This window comes from Sinocyclocheilus grahami, unplaced genomic scaffold (genome assembly GCF_001515645.1).
Source record: "Sinocyclocheilus grahami isolate Dianchi unplaced genomic scaffold, SAMN03320097.WGS_v1.1 scaffold866.1, whole genome shotgun sequence".
In the NCBI taxonomy this organism is placed as follows: Eukaryota; Metazoa; Chordata; class Actinopteri; order Cypriniformes; family Cyprinidae; genus Sinocyclocheilus; species Sinocyclocheilus grahami.
Window position 1 is genome coordinate 334,075 of NW_015506045.1, and position 12,523 is coordinate 346,597.

Sequence of the window (12,523 nt, forward strand, 5' to 3'; positions counted from 1 at the left end):
TATATATATATATATATATATATATATATATATACACATACATACATACAAACAAACACAATTGAATTGAATCCTGTTAATTACATTAACGTAAAAGAAAACTGTACTTGAACGATATTTGAAATTTTTCGTTATTTTAAAACATTTTTAAATCTTATCTATCTCAAACATTTGAATTGTTAAATCTTCAGCAATTCATGTAGAATGTTCAGTTATATTTTTCACTTAAATTATGCTTAGAATTTGTAATGAAACTTGTGTATGTTAAATTAGAAAATAATGCAAAATAGAAGCATTTTTACTAGTCCTTTTGGTAAGTATTTTAAAACCGACTTAATCCCTATTCTCTGATTAATATTTGACAGCAGTTGCGTTGATTTATGCTTGGAGTATGTATTTGCTAAATTATTCCATGCTTTCCAACAACCCTAAACTATATACTGATAATATAATTTCATAGGAATCCTTTTTTTTATTTATTTATTTATTTATTTTTTTTTTGCAGTTTCCATAATATTTGTAGTCATAATTAAAAACGTGCAAAAAAAAAAAAAAACTTTTTTTTAGTCAATGGATCATCAACGCTGGATGTAGAGAAGCAAACTATGTTGAAAATGAGGCCCTTTCCCTTTAAGTTGTTTGTGACTTGCTAATTTAACTAGAAGTATGACATTCTACGGAGCTTTTTTTGTAAATGGTACATTGTGGTTTCCTCTGCTCCTAAAGCAGACTCACCAGCCGGACAGTCCAATAAAGACGTTCTGTTAGAGCGACAGAAGGAATACAGGATGGCAGCTCTTAAGGCCAAACAAGCAGGAGATATTGACCAAGCCAAAGTGCATATAAAGACCAGCAAGGTAAGATGTGGTTTCTAATCAAATGTATATAGGCTATGTATCGCTGTTTCTGTACTGTTAATTTTCAAACAGTGGCATATTTATGCTTTCCTCTCAGGGCTTCATGCCTTCAAAATTTCAAAATGAGCGTTTTATCAGTTAGCAAATTAACTTTGTACAGAATTATACAAAGTTTGGATTCCTTCTTTCTAATTAATAATATACAGTTGAAATATTAATAGATTTGTTATTGTTAATGTAGTTGTTTTCTTTGTTTTGTCTTGTAAACTCTTTCAGTTGCTTCAGTTAAAACCAAAACAAACTTTTGTAACTGTGCTGTCTGTGCTCAGTTAACAGGCATGGCTTTGTAAATGTATCACACCCTGTTAATGTGTCTTTTTCCGTTTGCCTTCTGCTCTAATACGGAAATTTTGACTCAAACTTGCCAAAGACTTTGTATCTCAAAGCCTTTACTGTTTTTATCGAGCGTTTCAGTTGGTTTTGCATTTAAAGGGGTCATTTGATGCGATTTCAAGTTTTCCTTTCACTTTGGAGTGTTACAAGCTGTTCGTGAATAGATAAGATCCCTAAAGTTGCAAAGACTAAAGTCTCAAACCCAAAGAGATATTCTTTATAAAAGTTAAGACTCGTCCATGCCCTCCTAAAACGGCTCGTTTAAACATGCCCCCACATGTCTACGTCACAATGTGGGAAGATTTGCATAATGCCGCCCAAATGTTCACGCAAAGAAAGAAGGCGTAACTTTTATTCTCGCTGTAGTATTGGTACCGCCGCCACCATGTTGTGAAGACGCTGTGTGTTTCATTGTGAAAGCAATGCAAACTACTTTGTTTGGTCTTCCAAAAGAGGACACAATTAGAAATCAGTGGTTAAGTTGTATTTACAGCACTGTTCCAGAACAGTTCAAACCAAATATTCAGATGTGTGCAATGCATTTTACGGAGGTCGAGGACTGTGTCCTGGGAGAGTAGCCAAAAATGCCGGTGTTCTGACGAATAATGCTGACTCATTGTAAGTACGTTTTCATATTTAAAGGGGTCATATGATGCGATTTCAAGTTTTCCTTTCTCTTTGGAGTGTTACAAGCTCTTGGTGCATAAAGAAGATCTGTAAAGTTGCAAAGACTAAAGTCTCAAACAACACATTGGATAGCTGGCCAATCAGAGCATACCTCGCTTTTCAGATCGATGAGCTTTGTAAAAATCGACGCGTTTCAAAAAGGCGGGGCATAGAGGAGAAACAATAATGTACAGTATGTGGAAAATAATGTGTTTTTTGAACCTTAAACCGCATAAACACATTTCATTACACCAAATACACAAAATAATGTTCTTTTTTAGCAACGTCATATGATTTGGGTCATATGAACGAGTTTGGATATTCCTCTTAACGAAGTGTCTTGTTCTTGTAAACCATGATTTCTAATAACTCACTTGTAACAAAAATGTGCTAAGTTATTTGAGGTATTCAAGACTTGTAGGAAGTAGACAAAGAATAGCACTATGCCGTTTGCTTGTTTGGCTCAGGGATTCGATGCAGCCATTGAGGCTTTGGAGAAAGGCCAGCCGGTGGACATGAGCTCCCTTCCGCCCCCTCTGTCTCAAGGTTAGACCTAAATTATCATTTGTGGTCAGAAAGATACTATAGTAGCTATGATGTGTTGCATATTTGTTACATATTTTTTAAGGCTTGGAGCTTTGATTCTTTTCCACAGCCTCTACAGTTACTCACCCTGCACCTCAAAAAGCTATTACCTCACCTTCAGCTCCTGGTTAGTACACCAGTTCTCACATCAGATATTTTCAGAGGCTGAGCATGTGTCTCTTTTAATAGTCTAATATGGTCTTACCTGAATTACTGTATTTGTGACCTCAGTCTGAATGCTTTTCCTGTCTCCTAGTGTTCATTTTTTGTTTTTATTATACCAGCAGACAGCATTTCTGGCCCAACTCAGCCCCAGACTGTTCTTGACGCTTTGGAACAGAGGATGGCCAAGTACAAAGAGGCCTTCACACAAGCTAAGGCCAGCGGAGATGAGCGCAAAGCCCGCATGCATGACCGCATTGCTAAAGTTAGTAAACCTATCAAAATGACACCTAAACCTCAAATAATGACACATTGTCACCACTGAGTGTCCACAAACTTTCGGTTTCTCTTGCCGTGTTTCCTTTTTAGATTTTATCTGATTGTGGAGGAAGGTTCATGTTAACATAACTACAGCACATTTTACACATAGAAAGGTGTTTCCACTGACTTGTTGATTTCAGATTATGTTCTTTGTGTGACCCACAGCAATACCAGGCTGCCATCCGTGCCCATAAAGCAGGCCGACCTGTCAATTTTGATGAACTTCCAGCCCCTCCAGGTTGGCTCTTCTGAAGTCAAAAAGAAGACCTGTACATTTTTGTGTACATGTCCACTACCATTCAAAAGATGTTCTTGTCCAAGGCTGCATTTGTTTGATTAAAAATACAGTTAAGGTTGCAATATTGTGAAATATTAACCTATAAAATAACAGTTTTCTGTTTTAATATATTTTGTAATGTAATTTATTCCTACAAAGGCAAAGTAAAATTTTAGCAGCCGCTTCTCCATCTTCAGTGTCATATTGAAATTTGAATATGCTAATGTGGTGCTTAAGAAACATTTCTTAGCATTGAAAATAGTTGTGGTGCTTAATATTTTTGTGGAAACAAGTGATTTTTTTTTCTTCAGAATTCCATTAATAGAAATTTAAAAAGAACCATAATTATTTGAAATAGTCAGTAGGCTCAAGGCAGCGTAACATAAATAAGGGAGGTCACATACAAATGAAATTAACCCCAAAATATATGTTTATTAAAGTAATCTATAACTGAATTAAACAATACCAACACAAAAGGAAATAGAAAACTTAAAACAAAATTAAAGTATGCACATAAACTGGTACTGGAGAGGCATCAAGTGCAAATGGGGGCCAGACACGCTGGGAAAGGGAACAAAGCCCTTTTTTGACTCATCACCGGTAACCCACTGCACCTGCCGCTTGACTCCACGTTACAAACACACAAGAAAAAAATAACCCAAAACAAACAAACACAATCTGGTGACAGGAAAATGAAGGAATTCTGGCTAGGCAAGACCGTAACAGTTATAAATGGTTTTTACTGTCACTTTTGATCAATTTAATGCATCCTTGCTAAATAAAAGGATTAATTTCCTCAACTTTTGAATGAAAATATATATATTTTTAAATTCTTTAATTATTAGCTTGAATTCCTGCTAAGAAAATGAGGAGTTATGTTAAACTGAAGTGTTCTCTATAGGCTTTCCTCCAATCCCAGGCCAGAAGGCTGCTTCTCCAGAGCAGGGATTGGCTGCAGTGTTGGAAACAGCCAATAAACTAACATCTAATGAAGCTGAAGCTGGTGATGGTGAAGAGGACGATGAAGAGGGAGAGGAGAAGGTAAATTCTTAGTTTGTAGCATTTCTTAAATATTTTCCAAGTTGTCCCTTTCTTTTAAATAAATCGCTTTTTTTTTTAATTTTTTAAATTTTATTTTATTTATTTATTTTTTTGCTTTCTAGGTTAAAGCTCTGAAAGTAGGTGACCAAAAGAGGCCCACTCTTGCAGTACAGCCAACGGTACAGAAGCCCAAGAGGACCCCTTCACCTTCCCCAGACAGAACGTCTAAAAGAGGAAGTCTGCCTGACACTGGTAGAGTTGTGTTTTAAGATGGCCTTTTAATTGGGATGTTTTTATATTTTGTAACTGAGTTACATAAGAAGCACACAAAACTCTCTCAAACTGCTTTAAATCTGGTTATTGTCTCCTCAGCTCAGCAGCAGCTGGAGTTTCTGGAAGGCCGCAAAAAGCAGTACATGAAAGCAGCGCTGCAGGCAAAGCAAAAGAATGACCTAGAGCAGGCCAAGACCCTCCTGCGCGCAGCAAAGGGTTTGGACCCCATGATAGAAGCTGCTCGCAGCGGCAAGAGGGTGGACATAAGCAAGGTAACACTGTGATTGTGTTTTTTAAAATAAATTCTTTAACAAATCCATAATGAAATTGAGTAATAACTCCCCCTTTATTTTCAGGTGCCTTCACCGCCTGGAGATGAGGATGAGGACTTCATCCTAGTCCATCACAGTGATGTTCAGATCTCAGAGAAGGCTGAGGAGGTCTACACTCAACTCACCAAACTACTCAAAGAGCAATACGAGGTAACCAGAAGTTGGTGAATTAATGAAGTAACACAGAGAATGGATCTGCGCCAAAACCTAGTTTCTACATAGTCAGCTACCATCGAAATGGATCTGAAATGAAATCTTATACGCCAATGAATTGGAACTCTGTATGTGCACGCTACACAAACAACATAGTACATTTTTGATTGCAATAGTTTGATATTAGCATGTTGCTTAGCTAACAGAGTGATACTCTAACATAAAGCATAAAATACATATTGCGTTGGCAATTTATAATCAAAACTATTTATAGTCAATATTTCAAAGATATTACTCACAAGAAGAGCATGTTACATTTTTGATTTCAACAGAATTTGCGATTAAAGGGATATTTCACCCAAGAATGAAAAATTACCCCATGATATACTCACCCTCAAGCCATCCCAGGTGTATATGACTTTCTTCTTTCAGACGAATACAATCGGAGTTATATTAAAAAATCTCCTGGCTCTTCCTCTTGCAAGATTTAAAATGGCAGTGAATGGATGTTGAGAATTTTAAGGCCCAAAAACGTGCGTCCATTCATCATAAAAGATACTCCACACAGCTCCGGGGGGTGAATAATTGATGCATTTGTGTAAGAAAAATATCCATATTTAAAACTTTGTAAACCCTAGCTTCCAATATCTGTCGTACTTGCATTTTTTTTTTCTTTTTTTTTTTTCACAAATGCATCGCTTTACTTCAGAAGGCCTTTATTAAGCCCCCGGAGCCACATGGAGTTCTTTTTTATTATTGATGGATGCACTTTTTTGGCCTTTGTTGAATAAAGTCGTTATTTTTGTTTTCTTTGCGCACAAACAGTATTCTCGCAGCTTCGTAAAATTACAGTTGAACCACTGATGTCACGTGGACTGTTTTACCGATGTCCTAACTTCGTGTCTGGGAACATTTCAGTTACATTGCTGTCTATGGGAGGGTCAGAAAGCTCTCTGAATTCATAAAAATATCTCTATGTTCTGAAGATGAACTAAGGTCTTACGGGTTTGGAATGACATGAGGGTGAGTAATTAATGACAGAATTTTCGGTTTGGGTGAACTATCCCTTTTATAAAGAGTAAAATAAACATTGGGCAAAATAGTAAATTTGTACTCCCTATAAGTGTATCTATAGTCAATATTTCACAGATCATGCTCATGAGAATCACATGCTATTCAGTATAAGAATTTGATGTTAGCATGTTGCTAAGCTAACAGTGTAATACTCTAGCAAGCATGAAATATATATTGGTTGAAATAGTCAATTTTTTATTTAATGTAGATGAGTATATAGTGAGTGGTGACTTCTTTAACTGGATATGTTGAGTACCATTATTTTTTTATTTTATTTTTTACCCAAGACGTAACCCAAAGAGAAGTTAAACCGTACTGTGCATTAGCTTAAGACACACTCAAAGACACCGATCAAAATCAGAGACAATAAATAAGAAACACTATGGCAGGTTTTTGGAATCCATCTGAGCCTTCATCAATTTCTTGGAATCAATTTCTTGACTCGATTTACAGTTACAAAGTTTTTTCATTTGATTTAAAGGGGTCCTATTATGCTTTTTCACTTTTTCAACTTTAGTTATTCTGTAATGTTGCTGTTTGAGCATAAAAAAGATCTGCAAAGTTCAAAGGCCACTTCAAAAGGAGATATTTTATTTAACAGAAATCACTTTTAAAAACTACAACGAACGACTCGTTTGGACTACAACGCATATTTTCCAGGATTTGAGATATCACAAATATCGCCGAATGGGATGAGACCTGGTTGAGCTGCACTAGAGAAGACAACGAGTGTTATCACTATGTCGGAGACACGCTAGCTTTCTCAAGGCAGACGAACTTAGTGTTTACAATCATCCGGGTTTAAATCGAGCTCAAATTGATTTGATATTGACGCAATATTTACACTGAAGCTCACATGGTAAGGGGCATGACATTTCCCGACCAGGCGCCTAGTGGTGCCAATCACAGCACACACTGGCCCAGCTAACCAATCACAGCACATTTCGTCTTTCAGAAGGCGGGCCTTCATTTGATACAGGAACTATTCGAGCCGTTCATGCCAGACTGGGGAGAGAGGTGTTGTAATAATGTACAATATGTGAAAAATAATGTGTTTTTTGAACAACCTAGTATGAGAGCCTGTTCTAGTATACCCCCAAAACAAAATCAAGACTTTGTAAAAGAGCATAATAGGACCCCTTTAATTGAGTTAGCTTTGCATCAAATATAACGTGATTTTCAATAATCAAGACCAGGCAGCAACAACACAGTTTTACGCTTCTGCAAGCAGACAGCTCATCTTGCTTATGAAAACACCCACATGCCTAAAATGCTGTCTAAGTAGGCAGATCACTAGGTTTTGAGACCGAACCTGTAAGCGGATGTGGAATATGTAAGTAGGACATGTTTCCTTTCTTCTTCAGAAATGTGTGACGTACTCTAAGCAGTTCACACACATGGGGAATGTCGCAGAAACGACCAAGTACGTATCGCATCACCAGTACACCGCGTCAATAAAAGAAATTCATTCATTTATTCCAGTTTTCCCTCTTGTAGGTTTGAGAACATGGCAGAACAATGTAAGAAGAGCCTGGAGGTTCTTAAACTGGCGCAGAACAGGGGGCTCCAGCCTCCTAAACATCACTTTGAGGAGAGAACATATCGCACTGTCAGGTCTGACACTCTCACTGCAGATCTTACGTCAAGGAAAAGCCCAAAACAGTGTCCTGATCTGAGTGTCTTCTACAGGAAGCACCTACTTCACTACTGTTCAGCACCACCTTCAAGGGAAATATGTGATGTTTCATTGAATAACATGATTTCTTTTTCTTGACTTGTGCTCTTGTAGGATTTTCCCGGAGCTCAGTAGCACAGATATGGTTGTGGTCATTGTTAGAGGGATGAACCTTCCTGCTCCTCCTGGTAAGCTTCAAACTGTTCTTGAAACAAACACTCAACAACACTGTTAGGAAGCATCTTGCTTTTAAACATCTCCCCTCTCTGCTTCTTTTGAAAGGTGTTGCAACAAATGACTTGGATGCCTATGTCAAGTTTGAGTTCCCGTATCCCAGTACAGTGAGTACGAGTTCTTCAGTCACCTAGGCTTCATTTTACCCAGTCATCCATGTGATATTAATTACTTTCTCTGTTTATGTTAGGATCAACCTCAGAAACATAAAACATCAGTCATCAAACAAGCAGTTCACACACATGGGGAATGTCGCAGAAACGACCAAGTACGTATCGCATCACCAGTACACCGCTTCAATAAAAGAAATTCATTCATTTATTCCAGTTTTCCCTCTTGTAGGTTTGAGAACATGGCAGAACAATGTAAGAAGAGCCTGGAGGTTCTTAAACTGGCGCAGAACAGGGGGCTCCAGCCTCCTAAACATCACTTTGAGGAGAGAACATATCGCACTGTCAGGTCTGACACTCTCACTGCAGATCTTACGTCAAGGAAAAGCCCAAAACAGTGTCCTGATCTGAGTGTCTTCTACAGGAAGCACCTACTTCACTACTGTTCAGCACCACCTTCAAGGGAAATATGTGATGTTTCATTGAATAACATGATTTCTTTTTCTTGACTTGTGCTCTTGTAGGATTTTCCCGGAGCTCAGTAGCACAGATATGGTTGTGGTCATTGTTAGAGGGATGAACCTTCCTGCTCCTCCTGGTAAGCTTCAAACTGTTCTTGAAACAAACACTCAACAACACTGTTAGGAAGCATCTTGCTTTTAAACATCTCCCCTCTCTGCTTCTTTTGAAAGGTGTTGCAACAAATGACTTGGATGCCTATGTCAAGTTTGAGTTCCCGTATCCCAGTACAGTGAGTACGAGTTCTTCAGTCACCTAGGCTTCATTTTACCCAGTCATCCATGTGATATTAATTACTTTCTCTGTTTATGTTAGGATCAACCTCAGAAACATAAAACATCAGTCATCAAAAATACCAACAACCCAGGTAAAAATGTTCAGCTATTCATTTCTGTATTTTTAAATGCTTTGTAATTGTACACTACCCATCCAAAATTTTGGGTCAGTAAGATTTTTGTTTTTGAAAGAAAACTCTAATGTTCACCAGGGCTACATTTATTTGATCAGAACTGTAGTAAAAACAATAATATTGTGAAATATTATTACATTTACATTTATGCATTTAGCAGACACTTTTATCCAAAGCAGCTTACATTGCATTTAAGGTATAAATGTTATCAGTTCATATATTCCCTGTGAATCGAACCCACGACCTAGCCATTATTACTACAGGAAAGCAGAAATGTTGACAATTTAAGATGTTGTTTTCTATTTAAATGTAGTTTAAAATGTCATTTTATTCAAGTGATGTATTACTCTAGTCTTCGATGTCACATGATGTTTCATAAATCATTCTAAAATGCTTATTTGGCGCACAAGAAACACGCATTATTATTATCAATGCTGAAAACAGTTGTGCTGCTTAATATTTTGGTGGATATCATGATACATTTTCTCAGGATTCTTTGATGAATAAAACGTTCAAAAGAACAGCATCTATTTGAAATAGAAATATTTGTAACATTATAAATGTATTTACTGTCACTTTTGATCAATTTAATGTATCCTCCTTACTAAAAAAAAAATTCTTACTGACCAAACTTATATTGATTAAAATTGGGAATACTTTAGGAGAGACGTATATAGGAAATTGGTTAAAATATACAGTTTAGTGAATATTATACAGAAATATTTGACTGCAGGACACTATGAATAACAGAATTAGAATCAAGTATTTTAGAGAGCAGTGTAATTAAAATGAATATTTGCTGCTGAAGGTATCGACTTGTTTGGTGTTTTGGCAGAGTATAACCAGACCTTCAAACTGAACATCAACCGGAACCACCGTGGCTTCAGGAGAGTTATACAGTCTAAAGGCCTGAAGCTGGAAGTGCTGCACAAAGCGTGGGTGTTGCTGTTGGACATAAGCACTGATCCAAAGTCTCCAAATAATCATCATTTTGGAACCTTTACTCTATTGTTTCCTAACAGTACACACTTTTGTTTAAGATTAATTTCTATTGGGTAGACACACAGGTCAGGATAAATATCAACCAGTGCTGCCCTGATTGAACTCTGTGGTAGTTGTGGTGCATGCCAGGTCATTGTGAATAGGTGGATCTGAGCTTCATACTGACTTCTTTGTTTTGTGACAGTGGCTTCCTGAGAAGTGACAAGCCGGTAGGAACAGCCCAGCTCAAACTGGAGAAACTGGAAACTGAAAGCGAAGTGAGAGAGATAGTGGAGGTGAGCGGGGCTGTTTTTCAACAGTATGTGTATAGGAGCCAGAGACGAGAGTGCAAACATCAGCTGTGAAAGCAAACATATATGTGTGTTTAACACATGAACTTGAGCTAAAATGGGACATTCACACCCATTAGCCAGACATCACTATGTTTACATTTGTGTAGGAGATGTATGTTTATGGCATTGGCTTCATTTCTGCACGCAGCTCATGGATGGGCGGAAGGCCACAGGTGGTCGTCTGGAGGTGAGGGTGCGTCTCAGAGAGCCGCTGGGTGGGCAGGACCACCAGACTGTCACAGAACGATGGCTAGTGCTAGAGGAGCCACAGGTTAGTGCTACTGTGGCTGTGTCTAATGAAGGCACGGCTGAATGCTCATGTTTGTTCCTGGTCTGTTAATATTAAAAAGTGAACAGCATCACACTCGCCCAAAATTTGAACATTAAGATGCAGGTAAATATTTAGGGTGATTAACGGTGCATTATACAATTTCATTTAATGACACAGATTAAGAGATGGCCTGCTTAATGTATTTATATTGAAATATTAATAATATTATAAATATTAAAAACACGGTTACACTTTATTTTAAGGTGTCCTTGTTACAGTGTAGTTATACATTTAAGTACTGAGTAATATTATTTAACTGCATGTACTTACTATATAGTTAGGGTTTGGCTTAGGGCTACTTGAATGTAATTATGGATAATTTATTGTTATTATAATAGTAAATACATGTAACAAGGACACCTTAAAATAAAGTGTTATATAAAATAAAGCCTGTGTGTTTAATCGGACCATTTTACAATGATGCATGAAAGATAGGACAGAAATATATTGCTATTAAATATTAACATTCTGATATTTCATTTATTATTATTATTAACAGTAATAATAATAATAATTTATAAATTACTATTATATAATATTCCTGTTTTTTGGGTTTAAAACCCAACAGTGCAAATAAAAAGTCTACAACAACGACTAAAAACAACAACAACAATAAACTGTTGATTTATTATTATAATAATTATTGTTGTTGTTGTTAATATTAACAATAATATATTGCTATTATGTAATATTCCTCTTGGCTAGGTTTCAAAATTCTACAGTGAAAATGACCAAAAACACAAATAATAATAGTTTATTATTTTTAATAATATTAATAATAATACTATTGATATATTAATATTTTATAATATTCCTCTACAGTGTGAATGGAAAATAACCAACATCATAAAATAAGTAAACACAGACAAATAAACAATAATAACTGATATTATTAGTAGTAGTAGTGGTAGTAGTAATGTCATTCTACACCTGTACAATATTTATTCATAATACCTTAAAGAAAATCATACAGAACAGGCATTTATTCACATTGAACGTGGAATAATACAGTAACATGTATGCATTCATCTTAAACAGCAATAGATCTATATGACAATAAACGTCTGACAGTACTTTATGATTTTGGTAGTCATATTTCTTAGTGAAAATAGGGATTTTGTGTGTGAGCGTGTGTCCGTGAGAGTGAGTGAGTGAGCGTGTGTGTGTGTGAGTGAGTGTGTAAATGCCATATTTTGGTTTTGACTGTCATCTGCTGTCTGTATTAGGTACTGCTGTAACTGACACTGATTTCATCTTCACAACGTAAGAAAGTTTGTCCCATTTCTACTGACAGATATATGATCACATTCATGTTACACTTCACCTTACAGATGATTTTTCTTTCAGGTCTTGAGGTCTCAGCGGTTTTATCAGAGTGGATGAAGGTATGGACGATGAAAGCTCAACGGTGCTGCTAGCCTCGGGTACGAACCACGTGAAGGAGATGGTGAGGAACTTGCTCAACAGAGAGACAGTCACTGACAGAGGGAGTTAGCTTTGTCTTTATCAGGGTAAAAGAGGTTGGACCAGGATGTAAGAGTTGGGGTGGTTATTAAAAATACAGGCGATATTAATAGGAGGAGCAGGAAAATGTGCGCAGACTTGCATGAGATTGATATGCCTTTTAAACGGCCCTTTTGAGATAGATTGCCTCTTGATTTTATAATAACACTCACCCCAACTGTTACATTAATGCATTGGAGCTGAAGCCAATGAGAGCTAACCTTTTTTTTTTTTTTTTTACTGCTCTGGGATGCACTTACGCACTAATGCCAAA

The 12,523-nt window shown here is 36.7% G+C and overlaps 1 protein-coding gene across 8 annotated transcripts in view; it reads left to right on the forward strand.

The window, feature by feature from the left end:
* Window positions 1-12,523, forward strand: part of LOC107563292 (coiled-coil and C2 domain-containing protein 1B-like) — a 15,937-nt gene extending 3,414 nt beyond the window's left edge. For 5 of the 8 annotated variants that reach the window (XM_016248113.1, XM_016248112.1, XM_016248118.1 and 2 more), the window contains 19 exons: window positions 727-857; window positions 2,384-2,462; window positions 2,572-2,628; window positions 2,786-2,928; window positions 3,150-3,222; window positions 4,163-4,302; window positions 4,425-4,554; window positions 4,675-4,847; window positions 4,932-5,057; window positions 7,499-7,557; window positions 7,632-7,748; window positions 7,924-7,997; window positions 8,092-8,150; window positions 8,988-9,039; window positions 9,917-10,016; window positions 10,268-10,358; window positions 10,564-10,686; window positions 11,973-12,009; window positions 12,094-12,523. In XM_016248113.1, the coding sequence (XP_016103599.1) occupies window positions 727-857; window positions 2,384-2,462; window positions 2,572-2,628; window positions 2,786-2,928; window positions 3,150-3,222; window positions 4,163-4,302; window positions 4,425-4,554; window positions 4,675-4,847; window positions 4,932-5,057; window positions 7,499-7,557; window positions 7,632-7,748; window positions 7,924-7,997; window positions 8,092-8,150; window positions 8,988-9,039; window positions 9,917-10,016; window positions 10,268-10,358; window positions 10,564-10,686; window positions 11,973-11,984 (1,739 nt within the window). In that variant the 3' untranslated portion in view covers window positions 11,985-12,009; window positions 12,094-12,523. Of the gene's footprint in view, window positions 1-726; window positions 858-2,383; window positions 2,463-2,571; window positions 2,629-2,785; window positions 2,929-3,149; window positions 3,223-4,162; window positions 4,303-4,424; window positions 4,555-4,674; window positions 4,848-4,931; window positions 5,058-7,498; window positions 7,558-7,631; window positions 7,998-8,091; window positions 8,151-8,987; window positions 9,040-9,916; window positions 10,017-10,267; window positions 10,359-10,563; window positions 10,687-11,972; window positions 12,010-12,093 lie in introns of those variants that run through there. The other 3 variants (XM_016248117.1, XM_016248116.1, XM_016248119.1) reach the window with 3 other exon arrangements.